Source organism: Neltuma alba, unplaced genomic scaffold (genome assembly GCF_004799145.2).
Source record: "Neltuma alba isolate B1F8T4 unplaced genomic scaffold, ASM479914v2 tig00011497_pilon, whole genome shotgun sequence".
In the NCBI taxonomy this organism is placed as follows: domain Eukaryota; kingdom Viridiplantae; phylum Streptophyta; class Magnoliopsida; order Fabales; family Fabaceae; genus Neltuma; species Neltuma alba.
The window spans coordinates 740,626-761,305 of record NW_021636165.1 but is presented as its reverse complement, the minus strand read 5'-3'; the positions used below and the strand labels follow the sequence as shown (position 1 = coordinate 761,305).

General features: G+C 34.1%; 3 protein-coding genes across 5 annotated transcripts; 1 reads left to right on the top strand and 2 right to left on the bottom strand.

The window, feature by feature from the left end:
- Positions 1 to 2,226: 2,226 nt before the first annotated feature.
- LOC114714287 (uncharacterized) lies at positions 2,227 to 3,518 on the bottom strand. Its single transcript, XM_028899015.1, has 2 exons — positions 3,404 to 3,518; positions 2,227 to 3,318 (listed from the first exon to the last, which is right to left on the bottom strand). The coding sequence occupies exons 1-2, from the start codon at positions 3,455 to 3,457 to the stop codon at positions 2,227 to 2,229; spliced, it is 1,146 nt and encodes a 381-aa protein (XP_028754848.1). The 5' UTR covers positions 3,458 to 3,518.
- Positions 3,519 to 4,489: 971 nt separating this feature from the next.
- Positions 4,490 to 5,510, bottom strand: LOC114714286 (toll/interleukin-1 receptor-like protein; the record flags this gene model as incomplete). The annotated part of the gene is made up of 2 exons (XM_028899014.1): positions 4,490 to 4,883; positions 5,053 to 5,510. Coding segments are annotated over 2 exons (852 nt in total), but the record flags the coding sequence as incomplete, so codon positions are not given.
- Positions 5,511 to 10,075: 4,565 nt separating this feature from the next.
- On the top strand, positions 10,076 to 15,115 carry LOC114714218 (ribosome-recycling factor-like). 3 transcript variants are annotated; one of them, XM_028898943.1, is made up of 9 exons: positions 10,076 to 10,167; positions 10,652 to 10,920; positions 11,581 to 11,724; positions 11,821 to 11,936; positions 13,313 to 13,404; positions 13,523 to 13,544; positions 13,661 to 13,729; positions 14,516 to 14,584; positions 14,663 to 15,115. In XM_028898943.1, the coding sequence occupies exons 2-9, from the start codon at positions 10,719 to 10,721 to the stop codon at positions 14,741 to 14,743; spliced, it is 795 nt and encodes a 264-aa protein (XP_028754776.1). In that variant the 5' UTR covers positions 10,076 to 10,167; positions 10,652 to 10,718; the 3' UTR covers positions 14,744 to 15,115. The 3 variants fall into 3 exon arrangements, with proteins under 3 accessions (XP_028754776.1, XP_028754778.1, XP_028754777.1); XM_028898945.1 differs by lacking the exon at positions 10,652 to 10,920 and having other exon boundaries at positions 10,077 to 10,167; XM_028898944.1 differs by lacking the exons at positions 10,076 to 10,167; positions 10,652 to 10,920 and adding an exon at positions 11,233 to 11,473.
- Positions 15,116 to 20,680: the final 5,565 nt, after the last annotated feature.

Here is a 20,680-nt window from a genome sequence, read left to right as displayed (position 1 = left end):
AATCTATCTATTCTTTTTTTGTAATCTCATTTTCCATGATATTTGGTAAATTTTTATGTTATAATAGTTGTTCTTTTTTTCCCCTTAACGTGCTTATAGGTGACTGAGTCAATCCAATGCTTGTCATTGGACACGAGCAAGATAAAAAGGATTCCATTGACAGCTAATGACCTTCAAAAGATACATAATTTAATATTTCTAAAAATTTATTGGTCTGATTGGAGAGAGCCTTCGAAGTTGATTATTGGTAAGGATATGAGTTATCTTCCAGATGAAATAATTCAGGGTTGTTAGTTGGAAGAATATCCTTTACCATCTATGCCGTTAAGCTTCTATGAGGGGAATCCTGCTGAGCTTCAAATTCCTAATGGTCATATCAGGCAACTTGGGAAAGGCCATCAAGTATGTATCATTTTCTTTATCTAATTCTAAAGACCTCTTTGAACTTTTGTTTTAGATATCTCAGCCATCAAACATTGACCAAATGAACGGTTGATATTTGAGTGCACCCCCTCAATTTGGAAGAATTACTTTTAGCTGTGAGAATTTCAGCATATTGCCCTCGTTAGCCCTAAGATTGCGCAACCCCTATACATATACATATCCGGACCCAAGTTTACCAATCAGCAATTTTTCCAGCTTTATAGACCTTTTTTTTTCCTTTCCTTAAATCCAGTGCTCTTCTGAATGCATTGACTTATTTCCTTTAAAGTCTCCTGTTTTTAATTGTCATGAGTGAAATTCATGGTTAAATTGTGTATTATCTAACGTAACATATTGCTTATTTTTCAGCATTTTCCAAATTTAAAGAAGATCGACATAAGCTGCCAAAATCTCACGGTACTCTCGATCTGTCTAAGACCCCGAATCTTGAATGCTTAAAAGCTGATGGCTGTGTAAGTTTGGATCAAATCCATTCTTCAAACTGCCCTAGTCAAGCTTACCGATTTATGTCTTGAGATATGATGGGCCAGAGCGAATAAACATTGGTGGTACTGTTAAAGGGAGAAAGAAGTTGATCAGGGTTAGTGAATGTGCGTGATTATTTGGATCTTCACAAGTTGTTGTTCAATAAGTGACACAATGAAGATGTTTGTGTCAGGAGGGATCATCTCTGGCGTTTGATTTGAACGAGTGTCAGAAAGTGGCGTGGTGGTACCATTAAGAGAGAAGTGGGTAATGATATTGAGGAGAGGATGAGATTTGAAGTTGAAGACGACGAGTTAATGGCACAAGCGGAGTGTTGTACAGGTAACACTAATGCTAGTGTATTAGCACTTGTTCCATTATTGGAAACGCAAGAGGTTACATTATTCTACAAGTTTCAATTTTGAAAAGCAAAAAGATTCAACTCTCGTAGATCTAAAACTGCGTTTGGACATTACAGAGTCCCATATGAGTAATTATTGTGGTTGCTTCTCTTACTCTCTGCTTCTCATAGATCAACCTCAAACCTCCCAGGCTCCCCTGCTTTATTGATGACCCTCTCTCTCGCCCTTATACTCCGATTGTAGCAATGAAAGTACTCTTCTAGTCCCGAATGTTGAGACTTAATTAATTAATTTGAGTAGATTAAGGATATTAGTTAAATTAGTTAATATGATATGTTTTTTTCTAAAATGCCTTAAGTATCATTCTTAATTTTTTTTCCCCTTTGCACTCACCATATTGGTTAACAAGGGTCCTAATTTTAAGTTTTTTTAAATATAACTTTTTAGTATAATCAATGTATCTTTTTTTAAAATTGTTTAATAAAAGTCTAAATTACATGTTGTAATTTTAATATTTAAAGAAACGTTGTCCGTTGCATTTAATTGAAAGTAGGAATAAAGCAAAATAATTTTTACATATCACATATTTTTACTGGTTTTTTAGTCTATATGTTTTTTTTTAAAATAAGACTTATAATAGGGGACAGAGAGAATATCAAATATAAAACACTGCTAGTTGCTTTTTCACATTTATTTCAATAAATAAGAGGTGAAAATGAAAAAAATGAATCAAAATTAGATAGTGATTTGTCTTTAGGATCCAGTAATTAAACATTCCTACAATCAAAATTATATTTAAGAAACATGATCTTTCCTACGTGTATAAATCATCTGTCTGTGTAGGCCTTGCTTTCACAAAATGAATGCGTACACTTGATTCAGTAATGATGATACGTGAATGCGAAACAAATTATCTACACATCAATCCATAACAGTGAGGCATCAGAAGTCATCATCACCTGCTGCTGCTACTTCTTGAAAACCATAAAAGAAACGAAATGGATTCGTGATCTAAGCGAATGGGAAAATGAACAAAGAAATCTCCAGCCAATTCTTGCCATATATCGATGCTAAAATTAGGCATGTCCCATTTTGTTTCTGCTACAATATCATTATTGCCACCCCATATCGTTGCTTCTTTATCCAGTGAAATTCTTATATCTATGACAGGTTTAATCCTACTGCAACAACAAGATTCTGCAAGTGATTTCAACATTGAAATCCCAGGATTGTCCCAAACTTCACACCCAGTAATTTCACTTTTCTGCAATGTCACCTGTGTCAGTAATGGCCAGCGTGTGATGCTATTAGGAGCTCTGATTAATCTATTATTGCTTGTACTGCAACAGCATTCCATTATTTCTGTCATTATCTCTTCTTCGATCTCCAATGGCTTCCTTTTTCCATGATAATAAGAAGTGTAATCTGTGATCACCTCTTCTGTTATTCTCTTTTCTTCAACCTCTAATGGCTTTCTCACCATCGCTCTGAGTTCGTTGACTACATCTTTGGCATGGATATTCTTAAGCTCTTCATGTTCAGAAAGAAAGTTGAAACGTTCGCTGAAATTGCCAAACTCCATAAGATCTAACCAGCGAAGCGAAGTAACAAATGGAAGCAAAGATGACAATTTCAACTTTGAACTCTCAGTATTGTTCATGTACTGATCTGTTGATAATATCTCTGACAATGATACTGACACGAGTTTAACCCGAAAACCAGAGAAAATATTGCCATCGTTTGAGACAAAGAGCTTCACAATCAATTTATGGAACAACGAGTTGCCAAGATCCAGAAAATTGTAGACAGCTACTAACCCAGAACTTGTCTCCTTGATATTGCCACCAATGCTTATATGTCTCAGGTCTTTGCAATCTCGTATGGATAAATGGGAAAGCTTGCTCAAGCTACTTGAAGAATAAATTTGAGTCAAGTTCACACATTCATCAAGATATACCATACTCATATTGGGGGCTTGAGAGAGATTTGGAAGCTCAGCCAGATCTTTTGACGCAGTCAGATTCATCACTCCTAAATTCGGGAAATGCTGAAAAAGAGAAACAACGGAAATAAGTTACATAACAATTAAATTCTCTATATATATATATTGTGGGGAAATGATATTTATGTACCTGATCTGCATCCCAAAGTTGTTGGAGTTCATTATGAGGCATTTCAAGTTCCATGAGATTCTCTGCACAAAAGCTTAGTGGTACAGATGGCAGAGGATAATCTTCCCAAAAGAAAAACTTAGTTCTTCAGGGAGATTATCAAGACCTTCATAACATACACTTTTGAAGGCTTTTTAAAATCAGACTTGTAAAACTTGAGAAATTTTAAGGCATTCATCTTTCTGAAGGTATTAGCCTGCAATGTCATCTCTTTTGTCTTGCACATATCCAAAGATATGCATCGAATTGTCCCACTCCCCTAGTCAACAAATACATATGTGACACAAAAAGCTTCAAAATTGAACAAGGAAGAGAAAGTAAAAATATGAAAAATGTATAATTGACAACTTAGTACCTTTTTATTGATGAACAAATGATAAATATCGTTGTGTTTCCACAGCCGAATAGGTCTTTCAGGATCAATGATCAATTGTTGTCTACAAATTTCTTGACCCATTTCTCTTACAAGATCATGCATCTCAATTCCACCAAATTGATCCATCGAAATAAGAGATCTTTCTTTGAGGACACTTATCTCAATATATACAGAAAAGTCATAGAAGCCTCTAATAAAGTTTAAAGAAATCTTATAACTTGTTTCGCTCGATAAATGTACCAAGTCAAGAAACACATTCTTTTGCTTCTCATCAAGTCCATCAAAACTCAATTTGAGCACAGTAAAAATATCCTTGTGCGGAGCTTGTTTTAGTTTTTCCAATGCACTTTCCCACTGTTGTTTTGTTCTATTGTACAGAAAGCAACCCAACACTACAAGAGCTAATGGGTTTCCCTGACAATAATCAACAACCAACTTTGATAACTCGAAATAACTTTTAAATGGATCATTTTGCTTAAATGCTTTCAAACTGAAAAGATTTAGAGCATGACCGAACTCTAATTTCTGAACATGATATGTTGCAGATGCAGAAGCATTCTTGAGAACATGCATGTCTCTTGATGTAACAACAATTCTACTTCCTTCTCCAAACCAATCACACAATTTGGTTAAATCTTCAGCTGTTAATAAATTGTCCACATCATCAAGTATCAAAAGAATCTTTTTTGTTGGAGCCTGCGTTTCACAAAAGTGGATTTCATGTTGTAGATGTGAAGGCCCTCATCTTTTAATAATTCTTTAAGGCTTTCTTCCATTAATTTGTTCAGACCAATTCTTGCTAGTTGTTCTCTTACATTTCCAACAAAGGAGGAAGCTTCAAATTGTGCTTTCAAATTGTGAAACACGGCCTTGGCAAGTGTAGTCTTACCTATACCACCCATGCCCCATATTCCCACAATCCGAGCATCAATCAATAGTTCTTCAATTTTCTCAATTTGATGATTAATGCCCACAAGTCCTTCAAGATGACATGATGACGATGTACAGTAGTTCAATTTGCTCAATATATCCTTGACAATTTTTTTAACGAGTTTGATCTCTGGCCTAAAAAAAGCATGTTTAATAGACAAAAAAATTAAGTATAAACTACAAATGCTAGGACAATTGGGTAGACTTATGAAATTAAAATGGATGAGCAAAATCTATAACACTATCAGTTCATGAAAAAGCTCTTTTTTTTCGTACAAGGCAAATGATCTGCACTGGAAGGTACCTGAAATTCTTGGAATCCCATCTAGCGAGGCTTGTAGATTGGATCAAAGCATTTTTCCACTTCCGTAATTTGTTTGGGTTGTCTTTAAATCTTTGCTTCAGTTTAGCAAAGCCATCTCCAAATCTTCCACTTTGTTTGCAAACATTTGATGGATCAATTTTGTAGAAAATAGGCATCACAATCCTTCCAAATTTTTTCTTACATTCTAATATGTAAACAAGCTCATCCAAACACCAAGTTGAAGAAGCATAATCTGTAGAGAAAATAATCACAGATATCTCTGATTCCTCTATCGTCCTTAGAAGAACCGGTGAGATATCTTCTCCTTTATGGAGTTTGTGATCCATAAAAGTTTGAATATTTGCTTTACAAAGTGCTTCATAGAGATAACTTGCAAAATTGTGACGAGTATCTTCTCCTCTAAAGCTAAGAAATACATCATACTTTGTAGTAGGAGGAGTAGGAGGAGAAGAAACCTTTGAAACTGAAACAGCTTCACCTTCGAAACTAAAGATATAGAAACAAGAAATGGATAATTAATTAGTTAATCGAGCAAGAAGATAACGAATATGGGGTTTTTAGAAGCAGTAATTAATTACCTCTCATTAACAGCAGCAGGATGGTTAACATGAAGTGATGAAGGAGAGATAAATCTGATAGCTTTATTAGTTGCTATGGCCAATAAGATCAAGAAACCTTCTATGAGCGTTAAAGAAATGGTCAAATCCATGGGATAGGTGCAAATTTCCTGCTTCGGTCTTCAAATTCAGCAGTCAAATAGCATTAGAATCAGCAACGAGATGAAAACAAAGGGGAGAGAAGAAGGAAATTAACTGGTTTCCTTATATATAAACGAAATAAACCGCTTCTCTTGATTAGAATTAAAGCTGTATTATTTGCATTGCCTAAGTCCGTGATTAAAGAAAGACAAAGACACAAGTTGGTCATTTAAATAAACCATAAATTACTTTATTCGAGATAATAATATAATGACTTATTCTACGGTCAAGAAGGAGATCATGTGGAATCCATCAAAAAGATTTAAAAACTCAATTGCTATTGCTGATGAGTGATCAGTACTAATAATATTTATTTGGACTTCATGGGTTGGTGGATAAAGAAAGGGCAAACACATGTGTGAATATTCATATAACCTACAAACAAAGTTAGAGTGTAATAGATAGATAAATTACTTTAAATGTCACCAATAATTGTGTAGGTTCGCTATGGCATGTGTGCCTTAGTGGCCGTTTATATTTGCTGAAATTAAATAGATATTTTGTAGAAGAAGATAGTAGTACGAAACCTTGTTCTTTTACTACCTCCACTCCTTAATATTAAAGTTAGTTTGACTTTTAATTTAGTCCTAAATATATTTTTAATTCACTTTATCTCTCATATTTATCTATTTTTCAAAGTAGTTTTTGTAATAATTACACATGTTAACAAAGGTTCCATCAAATAGTAGTTTTAGCTAATACACATGATTAGTAAGAGTATTTTAGTAAAGAAAATACTTACTTATTACAAATAACTAGTTTAGTTAATTTTTTTGATCTCCACAAATTAGTCAACTAGATTTTATGTTAAAAAATGGAGGTAGTATTTTTCAAGAAATTTCCAGGCTATAGTTAGCCGTTGTGACCGACATGAACTTTAAAAGGATTGCCCTTGTTTACCTTTCTCAATAAAACGCGTCTTGATCATTTAAAAGATGAAATGGCCGAGAAGGAGACTGAGAGACATTCGGAAAGCGGAGGGAAGCTACCATCATTCTTATATTACACTTCCTCCCGTTAACAAAAAGTTTGACTATTTTATGAGAAATTCTCGAATAGTCTGAGTACCATCTCATTTATACTTCGGCCAATGAAATTACTAGCTCCGATCTTAAATATAAGAATTACTTGATTAATTTAAGTAGATTAAAAAAATAAGTTAAATTAGTTATTTGTTATTAATAGGTGTTGTATTTCTAAAATATCCTTACTAATCAAGTGTATTGATTAGAACTATTATTATTAAAAAGATTAACTTAAAAGAAATAGATGCATATGAGAAATAAAGTAAATTAAGATTTTATATTTAGAACTAAAATAAGATTAAACGAGATCTTATATTAAAAACCTGAGGTAGTATAATATTAAGTATTTGATTGAAATTTATACAAATGTGAGAGGGAGTAATTTATGAGAGAAGGGATGAATTTTAAGAAAGGTATAAAATTACAAGGATGGAGGCATGAAACACATATTTCTAAACTTTTTTTTTTTTTGGCCTGAGCCACCAGTCAGAAACAAAGACCTAGAAAAGTGAAAATAGAACAACAAAAATAACAATCCAAAAACATCATCCGTTATCATTTGTCAACTGTAAATGAAGAGGGGGCCTCACACGCAGTTAAAACGGCCTGACTCGACCCGTTCAAAAAAGCAAATATTTCTAAACAGAAGTTATTAAAATTTAAAATAATAAAACAAAATGGGGCTATGTAAATCGACACATGGGACAAATGAAGTCTACAAATTGATGGATAGATATATTTGATTAATAAATAAAATTGTATATTTTGAAAATCATGACTTTAAAAATTAGAATGCTCTATAATAATGTGTTTAATTTTATCAAAAAATTAATTCTGGCAAAAGATTATCCGTTAGTATAGGAATGGGATACCATATAATACTCGTATAATTACCCTTCAATCTTAAATATAAAACCTATTTTATAATATAAAATATTGGTATAAATTACCCTCCAGTCCTAATTATACTATAAAATGGGTTTTATATTTAGGATAGGAAAGAGTAAAAATAATAATGCTTTCATTATGTGAATTAATAAATTAAAATACCAGATTAAAAAAAAGAATTAATAAATTAAGCAAATGAATTATAATTGCAACAAGCATAACAAGCACACCACACTTGGTCGAGCTCGCCGTCGGACGCCGTTCACCGTTGTCAGCCTGGCGTGGTTGTTCTCCTGCAAGTATTCAAGAAGGTTCGCGCTTTGCCTACTCCCAAAATCCGGTGACAGTGATTTGTTCAGTCCGACTTTGAATCTCTGTTTGAATTTGCTCCCCGCGTCATCTGTTCCCCGCGTGGTTGCCTAGCCTGTGTCGGACGCCGTCGTACGGTTTCTTGCTTTGTTTTAAACTTCTTCATTTTTAATTTGTCTTTCAATCTGGTCGTGTAATACTCGTCCGGTTCTTAATATAAGACCTATTTGTTGAGTTGGTTTTGGTCCTAAATATAAGACTTATTTATCATATTTATCAATTTTCTCTAAATTACCCTTATAGATACTCCTTTAACTATAATCAAGTAGAAAAGAGAGAAGGTATTAAAGAAGATAATTATGGTGTTTTAGGAAAAATATTTTACATTTCTTATAATTAACTAACTTACCTAACTTCTTTAATTTAATCAAATTAGTTAAATGGGTCTTATATTAAGGATCAAAGGAGTAGTTTGAATAGGGACGCCTTTGAATAAAGATTGATTTTTTTAAAAAAGAAAAATTCGATTACTAGTTTTTTGCTTCACTGGAATGTAATCGGCTATTATGTTTCTGCCCTCTTCTTTTAATTACTATCGAATTATATGCTCCGGATTGTTTAGTTGTCCAATATTTGGAAAGTCTAGTGAGATCTTGAGTGACTTAGGTTCATTAACCAGAAGAATTTACAAATAAATTAGGTAATGAAACAATTTAGACAGATTTTCTGTAAATGTGAAGCATCATAAACAAGGCTGTGTTTGGGATCGTCGTTTTGTAGCTAAACATATGCTTCCACCGGCAAAAGCTACTTTTTGGATTTTAAAATGTTTGGATCAATTTCTTTTTGTGATGGATTTCTGGGCTCTAGTCAGCTTTTGAGCAGGAGCTACTTTTTTGTGCTTTTGGGGTGAGGGACTGTGGGATGTGTAGGAGAGAAAGAAAGAAGAAAGAGAATACATGATATTACATATGAACAGTTTTTTTAGGGGGTGACATTCACACGTAAAAGTTGAACAATAAATTGAGGATAATATTTTTTTTTAAGTAAATACTGAACATAAGTTATCGAAAAAAGTAAATACTGAATGTAAAATTGGAGGGGGAAAAAAAAGCACCATGCCATTTTTTCATTTATTTACCTAATGTTTTTTTTTTTGTAAAAAAATATCTTTTTGTTTTCATTTTATTGCTTTGGACTTACCATATAATTATATAATACTCCCTCCGTTCCTTATTATAAGAGATAAATAACCGAAATACGTTGATAAAAAAAAACAGTTAAAATTAGTTAAGAACAATTAATGTGTAAAAAGTATAATTTTTTTCCAAAAAGGCCCTCATTAATAAGGAGAGAGAGCATGAGAGAGAACAATTAAATTATTAAAAGAAAGAGAAGTGAGAGGGAGAGAGAGTGTGAGTTGGAGATAATAAATATGGGTAAAATAGTAATCAACACAAAAAGTAGAGACAACTTGTAAGTGTCTCTTATATATAAGAACATGTCATAAGCATCAAATGTCTCTTATAATAAGGAACGGAGGGAGTATTATTTAGTTAACATTTTATTTTCAATATTTTCTTATGATTGTTACATTATAATATTACTTAATAAAATTTATGTCTTTTTCAGTCATTTTATATCTAAACTTACATTTTCATAATTCGTCTAAATAAGTTTCAGCTTCTCAAAGTGACTTTTCACAAAAGTTAAGACAAATATAAATCACATCATCCTATCTGACTTTACAAAATTCAGCTTAAAAAAAAACTTCTCCCACTGTTTATCCAAATATATTCTAAATCAGACAACGAAACAATTATGTAAACTTCCACTTCCCAATACGACAAATTAGAGGAAAACAGAGCATGTTCATGATGACATTAGCAACAGTGATAAGGATAACCCATTCCCAGCATTAGGCCATTTAAAAAAAACTGTCTTTCGGCCCAACCAATATCTTTAGGCTAAACGCAGCGTTTGATTGAGTTGGCTTCATTCGCTCGAGTGCACCGCCACACACAGACCCTCAGCAGCCGCGCATAGTCACATACTCAATTTCCTCCGCGGCATCCGCCGGCGACAGCTTCGCTGCAACATCACTGCAACCGACGGTAAGAGATTGTTTATCCTTTTCTTCTCTTGATTCTTCAAATCTAAACTGTGCGATCCTTTCATTCATATGCGCTGCTTACTCAAAGGCGCAAAATTACTATCCTGCAAAGTCTACATAGAAGATTGATTCCAATGTGCCAGATAAAATGTGTTGGTTTTTTATTTATTTATTTTCTAGACTTGGTGTGCATTTCGCATTTCTGTGCAAGTAGGGTGAATTTAAGTTGCTTACTGGTTTAACATACAACGGGGTTGGGGCATGCCGCTAGGGAAGCTCTAAATATGAACGGTTGATGTGTGTATTGAATTAGCCTTATTTCGGGTTTAACACACTATAGGAAAGCTTGTCACTTTTTTGGGGGAGAAAAAGAAGTTACAAGTGCGAACATTAATTTTCGGATTTTAATGATCAATTTTTTTTCCCCTCTCATTGTTAGCAAATGTGCTGTTAGAATAGTTGAATAGCTTCATTTATTCCTGCAGAATAAGCCTTGTGAATTGAAGAACTTAATTTCTCAAGAGTAGGAAGAAAGAAGAACAAAGAAGACTGATGTCTACCTTCATTAGACGTGCATTCTCCCACAGAAACCTTCTTCTCCTTCGGAGCTCTACCCTCTACGGTCGTGATCTCTCATGCACTATCGAAAATCCCATCAACATATGTAACTCTAATATTGAGAGGGTATTCAGTGTCCCAGCGGCTAATTTTATCATAGAAAGTCGCAGAGGCTTTGCCAAGGGACGAAAGTCAAGTATGCCTTTCTGTCTCTTCTCCAACTTGAACATCTAGACAGACCATTCCTTCTCGAATCCTGTTAATCTCAGGATATAATTTATGTTGATTTAGGGAGGGAAATTAAATATGCTAACTCCTTTGATTTTTGGTGTTTTCCAAGTGAATGGACTTATCTGCATATGATTGCACAAGTTTTAGCAGTAGGACTAATTTGTCTTACTGCTGTATATTTGATGTTTCCTTTGACTAAACAATAAGCACATGACAAAATTCAGGGAGGGAGCATTCAAAACAGAAAGTTCTCTATGGCTAAAAATGATAAGTGAAAGAAAGTTTGTGATTTTTCGGAACTGAGTGAATCTGGTTTCTCCAACTCTGGTTGTTGTATGTTTTGTGCTAATTGAATTGGGTTAGGGTCTGTACTTGAAGCATAAAGGTTTTAGCAGCAGGAGTTGTAGACTTAAGATCAGAGCAAGGTTGATAGGGTCAGACAGAATCATTTCTCTGGTTGCAATCAACTAACTCCAAGCACTCACAATATAAAGTTGATATGAGATTTTTCTGTAAAAGTATGCCAATGACTTGCCTAATTAAACTTCCTTCTGCGCAAAACATATTGTCTTTAGGTAAGTTAATTCTTAAAAATTGTGTTAATTATTTTATTTATGTAATTTAGAGGATGGAGGTGGTGTTAGTACAATTGAAGTTCCTCCGGATGTTGGGCCTACTATTAAGGCAAACGCTATTTCACAGATGGAGGCAGCAATGTCTGCATTATCAACAGAACTAAACAAGCTACGCACAGGAAGGGCATCTCCAGGTATATTTTAGGGCATCGTTATGGTGAAACTTTATTTTTTTGTTTCCATGATTGTTAATAACTAACTTGTACATGCATGATGATATGTTTCTACAGGAATGCTTGACCATATCATTGTAGAAACAGGAGGGGTAAAGATGCCTTTGAACCGAATTGCTGTTGTTTCAGTCATAGATCCAAAGACCTTATCTGTAAATCCATATGATCTACAGGTACTCTCCTGAAACAGACATACGTACATACATCTATCTCTATGCTAATCATTGTTTGGACCAGTTTTTATTCTAGCTTTCTATGGTTTAACTCTTGCAGTCAGGATCTTATTCAAAGTTTAATTTCTTAAATTTGTTTTCTTTATCATGGACTTCAACAACAACAAGCCTTATCCCACTAGGTGGGGTCGGCTACATGAATCACACGACGCCATCGTGCTCTGTCAACAACCCAATCCTTAGATATGTTATTGACTAGGAGGTCTCTTTCAATGACCTCATTCAACGTTCTTCTCGGTCTTTTCCCCTGCCTCTTTTTATGGGACTCCATCTTGTTTGATCCACCCTCCTCACCGGGGCCTCCAAAGGCCTTCTCTGCACATGTCCAAACCATCTTAAGCGATTTTCAACCATTTTCTCTTGGATAGGTGCCACACCAACTCTTGTCCTGATCTTTTCATTTCGAATTCTATCTTTTCTTGTATGACCACACATCCATCTCAACATCCTCATTTCTGCTACTCCGACTTTGTGCTCTTGTTTTCCCTTTATTGCCCAACATTCACTACCATACATCATAGCTAGTCTTATAGCAGTCCGATAAAATTTTCCTTTAAGTTTCTCAGGTACCTTCTTATCACAAATAACTCCGGTAGCTTTCCTCCATTTTAACCAGCCAGCTTGTATTCTATGAGAAATGTCTCCATCAATTTCCCCATCCTCTTGTATAGTGGATCCTAAGTATTTAAATTTCGATACTTGAGGAATAATTTGTTCTCCCATCCTCACCTCCAGATCCCCATTACCTTGCCTCCCTCCAAAATCACAATGCATATATTCTGTTTTGTTCCTGCTCAAACGGAAACCTTTCGATTCCAAAGTCCTTCTCCATAACTCCAAACTAGTGTTAATCTCTTCTTTTGATTCCGCCATAAGGACAACATCATCCGCGAAGAGCATGGACTTAGGGATTCTTTCTTGAATAGGTTCAGTTAGAACATCCAGAATAATGTTGAACAAGTACGGACTCAGAGAGGAACCCTGATGTAGGCCAATCTTAATAGGGAAGTCCTTTGTCTCCCCTCCAGGCGTCCTTACACTGGTAGTTACCGCCTCATACATATCTTGTATGGCTTTGATATAAGCAACCCGTACACCTTTCTTTTCCAAAGCCTTCCACAATACTTCTCTTGGCACACGATCATAAGCCTTTTCCAAATCAATAAAAACCATATATAGTTTTATAACATTTCCATTTACTTAAGGAATCCATTTATGTTCACTTGTAATCCAGAGCCATTGGAGATCAGGTTTATGTTTCTGTTGAGGTTAATTGCTAAACTAGTATGACAGTTGAATCCCTATCACTTCTACAGACACTTAAACAATTAGAGAACGCCATTGTTTCCTCTCCGTTGGGGTTAAATCCTAAAGTGGATGGTGAAAGATTGATCGCTGTTATTCCACCGTAAGTTCTGAAACTGATGTCTGTCAGGATGAAGTTCATTTGGAGTTTTGGCCATTAAAGAACGATAAAATACTTGCTCATTGTAACTTACTGATTTACTTCACCATGTAATGATCAGATTGACCAAAGAGCATATGCAGGTAAACTAATAATACCTTTTCAATTTATATGTGTTTTCAACTTTTTCCCCTTCAGCTAAAATTTATGGCTTACACACATAATTGCTGCTATATCTCTGTGTTGAGCATTTATTCAGGCTATGAATAAGTTGGTCACCAAGTCATGTGAAGATGCCCGTCAAAGCATTAGAAGGGCCCGACAAAAGGTATGGTGGAAAGCTATTCCATTTCCTTGATCTTTATGTATGTGTTGTTGAGAAAAAGTGGCATAAACAACTATATCATTGCAACAAAACATGTAAAGAACAATGCCCCCCTGAACTTCACAGTACCTGGAGTTGGGTAGATGACTGTACTTGTCTATGGCTTGGGCTGGCCAACAGCTTTGGTCTCCATGTGGCTTTGTGAGGGCCTAATTCAGCTCGCTGCAGGTAGCTCAGGCCGTCATCTTCTGTCATAAATTTTGTCCGAGTTTCCAGTGCTGACAAATTTATGGAATAAATTTTTAATGCTTGACCTTCACTTTAAGTTGTCAATGTATACTATCGGAAATTGTTTGCTTTAAATAATTCAAGGAAAGGCTTCAGCTCAAGTTGTCCAGAATTCTCACTCCTGCTAGATGTTTTCATCAGTTTTTCACCAATTTCAACTTTGGTTTGGTAATCGAAACCCCTCAAATATTTTATGCTACTCTTTTGATTCTTGACATTGAAGAGTTCTCAAATAGGGTACTAGTGGTCACGTTTTCCTTTTCATGCTTTACACTTAAAAGCCCAGCATAATCTTGTCCTAATCAATACCTCTAATGTTTAGCTTTTCAAGTTATTAGAATAGAGAAAGTCTTCAAAATTTCTTGAAACAATGCAATCAGATCTCCAGGCCTGTGTCCAAAGGGTTTTGTACTTACATTGGTTGTCTCCCCTCACCATATATGCGAAGTGGAGCTGTACCATAATTTACTGCAAATTGTGTCTAAGGATGTTATTCTACAGGCAATGGACGCAATCAAAAAGCTATATTCAAGTCTCCCCAAGGATGACATAAAAAGATTGGAGAAAGAAGTAAGTTACAAGCCTATTCCGTTTGAGTGGCCAACAAGATTGCGTAGCTCCGATTCTGATACATTTTCCTGCCTACAGGTTGATGAATTGACCAAAAAATTTATCAAAAATGCGGAAGATACATGCAAGGCAAAGGAGAAGGAAATTAGTCAAGGTTGAGCTCTACTGGTTTTCTGAATTTTTGTGGAGGATTCAACATTTCCCTTCGCCACCTAGGATGTATCTGACCTTATTTAAGCGTTATTTCATTAGTCTTGTGATAGAAGATGAATCCCTTCCGTACCTTCCGCCATGTTGATCTTTGATAGGATCTGTTACCGTTAAGAAAATAACTGCATATTAGTGCATTCGGAGAAAAATTTAAAGAGAAAAGATGAGCGTGATGACTAGAGACGTAGAGTGAGCCATATATATAATCGCACTATTCTGTGTTCTTTCTCTCTCTAAAAGCATAACAGGATATAACTATAGGGAATCCAAATTTGTTGATTTTATTATCAGTGAAGGAAAGATTATTATGAGGGTTAGAAATGCTGAATTGGCACTTCCTCCTTTTGTTGCTGTTAATTTTCATATTGTTTTGACTACGGTAGCCCCCTTTGTTTGGTCCAAACCACGTGGGACAATATCTGCTTGCTTGATTTTTAGTTTGCAGGCACTTTAGTTGGGTGGCAAATTGGCATATCACAATCCTGTTGAGCTTACGTAATATATGTAGATAAACGAGGTACACTAACTGCTTTCAATTGTGTTTTCCATTTTTTAAAATATTTTTTAATCCTATAATTCTGACACAATTAACGAAAGATGATGATAGTTAATATTTTAAATATTGATAAAATATTCTAATGTATTAAGTTTAATATTAAAAAAAATTGTATAAAAATTATAATTTGAGATTAATAATGTTAGGTTTAAAAGACCGAAAACACTTATAAAGTTAAAGAATTAAATTGAAGTTTTACATAAAGTCAGAAAATTAAATTTTTATTTTTGTTCTCTTAATTTGATTGCCTCTTTTGGCGTTAGAATTTCGAAGACAACAAATACAATTTTTTAGATGTTTAGATTTTAATAATTTCAATCAAAAAATTAATTTTCCAATTTTTTTAGAAATTGTGCTAATTAACTTCATTCAATTTTATAAGGCTGTAGTACGAATTTAATCAATCAAATTAATCCATCCTATATCAACTCAAGAACAGCCATGACAAGGCAGAACTTGATACGAATTTGGTCAAAAGGTTTATGAGTCAACACTTCTAACAGATTCCGTTCTGAGTCCATATCCTCTCAAAATTCATTTATTTTCCCTCTTAGAATCCATTCTCCATCCTTAAATTAAAAAATGAATGGCTCATATGTAATACTTTGCAAAATATTATTAAAATATAAATAAATAAATTCAAATTGGAAAAATTTAATCTGGACTATTGACACTCTTAAATTAAAAAATAGATGGTTCATATGTAATACTTTATAAAATATTATTAAAATATAAATAAATAAATTCAAATTGCAAAAATTTAATCTGGACTATTCACACTTGTAGCATAAAAAATTTAATTTACAGAATATTTTAATATTAGTTTTATAAGACATTACATCTAAACCATTCTTTTTTGGTCCAAGGGTGGAAAAGGAATTTTGAGAAGAAAATGTATCCTGAACCTTTTGCTCTCCTCAAACTCAATAATCTCCAATCCTCAATCAAAAAATACCGCTTGAAGTTCAACCCATGATAAGTGCAAGAGTGACCATAGTAGTTTAAATGCAGTTCAATTGCTTCCATATGGAAACTCAATGTTACCTAGATCTCATATATGCATGATTCAATCGTTATATAATAATCTAGATTTTTGTATTATGTATTTGATTTTTGGATCTCTAGCATTAACTCCAATAGAAGTGTGATTCATAAGAATATCACTAATGCATAAAAAAAGGCATTTCGTAACTCTCAGCTAAACAAAGGTCATAATGAATAGAAGTTCTTGCATCAAGGAAAACCAGCATGTGACAGTGAGCTTTATATCTTTGACGTTTGATTGAAACAGCATAATTTTTTTCATATGATACAAGGATGCATCATATAATATAATATATGTATATATATAGCCTCTGATATTTGTCTCTGCCCTTTTAGAAATCATCCACTCCAAAAGTTTCATCCCACTTTGGCAGCTTCCTGATTGAAATATCACCATAAGCATCATGCTGCTCCGCATCCACAAAATCTGTGGTTTTCAAAACCTGCAAAATTGTAATGCAGGAAACAACATCAATATGCGACAAATATATCAATATATATATATATATATATTAAATAAAATCTATATCAACATGCACTATTTACAAGTGATGAATGGTACTCCTCTGGTCCTTAATGTAGAATTTAATTTAGGAGTTAATGTTAATCCTATATGTAAGATTTATTTTAACTGTTTATCAATGTTTTTCCAAATTAACCCTATTGATATTCTCTCAATAATAATTGAGTAGGAGAAAAACAGAAGGAATTAAGGAAGATATTTAAGATGTTTTAAAAAAATATACCATATTAACTAATTTGACTAACATTCTTAATTTATTTAAATTAATTAATTAGGTCTTATATTAAAGATCGGATGAATATAATACATTTTTCAAACTCCCACAAGTAATATGTCTAGTTCTATTATAATTATGAAAATTCTTTTAACCTAACAAAATTTTTCTGCATTGAAAGCCAATCAAACATTAATTAGGTACAATAATGAGAATGTATATGTTACTACTTAACTAGCTTGTTTCTAATAGTTCTGAAATAACAAAAATTGTAAATTGATCTTTTGGCCCTTGAAAAATGTCAATTTAATCAATTTGGTCCTCCATTTCTGAGGCATTTCATTGTGATCCTACAATGTGGAGTTCATTACCAATTCAATACTCATACTAACACCTAAAATGAGGATTCCATTAGTGAGGAAAGTCATTTAGAGGACTATAAACAGACGAGCTCAGAGGATTGAATTAAGAAAATTGATATCTTTCTAAGGATTAAAATATTGCTTAGAAAGACTAAATAAACATACCAATATTTCATAAAATAGCCTTGCACATTCTTTCCTGGTTTTTGAACCAAAAGCTTGTGAGAAGTTAACAACTTCCCCCTCCTTTTGATTCCTCAGACTCAAAAAACTTCTGTGCAAGTTCAGGGCAACCTCCCTGCACATTATTGAAGAAGATAATCAAAATCCAATATCACAAAAAGATACTGAACTAAATTTCATGAATTAACTACAGTCTCACCTGGTTTGTCCAGTCCAAGCACCTGCAGCAAATAAAGATATCAAGAAACAACGCCGTATTAGGCTTCATAAAAAAATAAACAGGAAAAAAAAAAATGTGGAACAAGTTAAAAATGTGGGTTTGCAGGAGCTCTCACGAGATTGGGAATTCTGTGTTTCAAATGAATATGAATCCTGGCACAGAAGTATAAAACATATATAGATGTTAGCTCGTAGTGGTTTCAAGAATATAGAGAACACAAAAGTGACCGAAATTTTAGTTTCAACCAATAAGTAATCATGTCTAAGATATCTAATACTTCTGGAAGAATATTCTGTTATGTATTTACAGAGAAAAAAAATACATCGATTTATAGGGAGTTCTTGCTATTCAATCCCAGAAAATAAGCCTATTAAATGGAAAGGTTTATAGAGGAAAAACGGGGCTACAAAACGGGGGAAAATCTTACTAATAAAAGAAAATAAATGCTGGAATATTATTTGAAATATTCAGCCAACAGTAATAAAAGTACATTGGTTCAATATAGCTTATTTAAACATTTAAACAGATCGTTTACAGGTTCGTGATATGTCCATTAAAGATTATTTACTACAGGATTCGTTAAATAGCAGCTTGCACTTCACAAAAGCCAAGTCTCGAAGTATCATACACATGAAATAAATATTTCCAACAGAATCATGTGTATAAGACTGCAAGGTGAATTGTAAATGATTGCTGACACAAACTAAAGAATAGTACAAATGGCAGAAATTTGAAGATTGTTCCATGATAGTAACGTTTACCTCATTCATCAGATTATGTTCTTCATCCTTTCTCAAAGGTTGGCCTCCCTCTAAGCTTTCATATGAGCTTAATTTTCCCGCACTACACTGCAAGGTTGTTCATAAGGCTATCTGTGATATCAGTTGTCTACAATACAACTTAGTTAAAAGTAATTGTACAGTCATTATATCAGCAGAATTTTGAAGATTACATGACTGTTAATATTTTCCTCATACATCGGGCTGAGTTGTTCATCATTTCTCAGAGACTGCTCTCTTCTCAAGCTTTCATGTGGACTCAAAGGTGTTACATCATTTGGTCCCTCAATTGATTGAATAGTTGCGAGCTGAGGAGGAGTTTTTGGAGAAGCTACTATGTCAGATCCCAATTGATCAAACTTTCTGGGAGTTTTTGTAGTTTGAAAGGACTCTGATATCTTCACTCTCTTTTTGGAGAACAAGGATTGGAGCTCTAATGAATGACCTGCAGAAAAACGATGTTACTAATGGTAGCCAAATTAAAACAACAAATAAAAAAAAAAATGACATTTGCTAACTCACTAGGCAACAAAGAGTCATGGAAGCCCTTAGGAAGAGTAGAAATACGGCGTTTTTGCTGTGCTTTGAGCAGAGAGTGACGACTTTTTCTACGCTTGGAAATTAAATCTCTGGCATCAGATATGTTCTGTTTAACTTCCCTGAAATGGCTCCAGATGCAAAGTGTCCAGTGAGTGTTCATTTGAAGGATTTCAAGGTGTTATTATATTCAGAAAATGCTTAGATAATTGGCAGTCCAAATCCAAACTACATAATTTTCCATAACTGGTTGACTGTAGCTGCTAGGCTACCAACAAAATTAGCACAAACCCAAAGAGTTGATAGATTGAAGAAAGTGGAAGTAGAAAAGACACAAAGGAAATTAGAGTCAGAGAACTGCTAAAGCTTAATACTGAACTTAAAAGGTGGAATTCAAAAGCAGATTTTTTTATTAAACCAGAAAGCCTCAAAACCAGTGACTTTTTTTATCAATTATGATGTGAACATCCAAAGCACAGTATTTTACGATTGATTTGGTGAGTCTTTCAATACGACAAAAAATGTTATAATAGCTCAAACTCCAAAATGCAAACTAGCCTTGTGCACAATGAATCATGCAAAATAAGCAGAGCAAAACTTGTTATACATATAATGGCGGAACAAAACTACAAAATACAAAGATATTGCAAGAAAGAGAGGTCAATAAAAGGTATGCTAATAATCTAAACCGTCACATACTCATTTGATAACACTATCACATCATCAATGACATATTTTCTTTTCCTTATAAAACGAGGACCCTCTCTTGCAGCTGGCGTGGGAATAAGCATACCCTTTGGCGTGGTAGAACCTGACATAATTCACCCTCTCAGGGGGGAGAAGAATAAGTACTTGTTTGTAGAAGGAAAAAAATTATAATCTTGATAAGAAAATTGAAGCACATGTCAAAGGATCGATGGATCCATACAAACCTAGTAGTGTTGGCCTTGCAGTTGAAGCATCACGAAACCAAGGAGATAAATCAATAAATAATGATGTAATTGGAATAACGGAAAACATTTGACCTTCAACTGAGATATATTTATGAATTCTTAAATTTTGTTCGGTATGACTTTCTCCATTAGTCCCTTCAATGTGTTCTTTGAGTGTTTCTTTATAAACTGAAGATTTATTATGTAATGTGCATTCTTCTTGATAGGATTTGCCATCTCTGATCCATTCCATACTTGCTTCTGAATTCCTTGCCTCGTGACGTTCTTCAGCTTCCTGATGCATCTGGTTTCCCCTAGCCTCAATCTGTTCTTCAGCAACTGCATGAGATTCATTCAATTGTTCAAAAGGAACCACAGGCTCCTCCTCCCCCTGACAGGACACATTGAAGTCCTTCTGAGAGGTCCCATGTGATTGAAATCTCTCAATACTATTGTTTTGGGCTTCATCTTCATACGATTCACCTTCGGTTCTCTTCTGTTCATCAACCTGTTTATCTCGACTTAACGAGTTCACA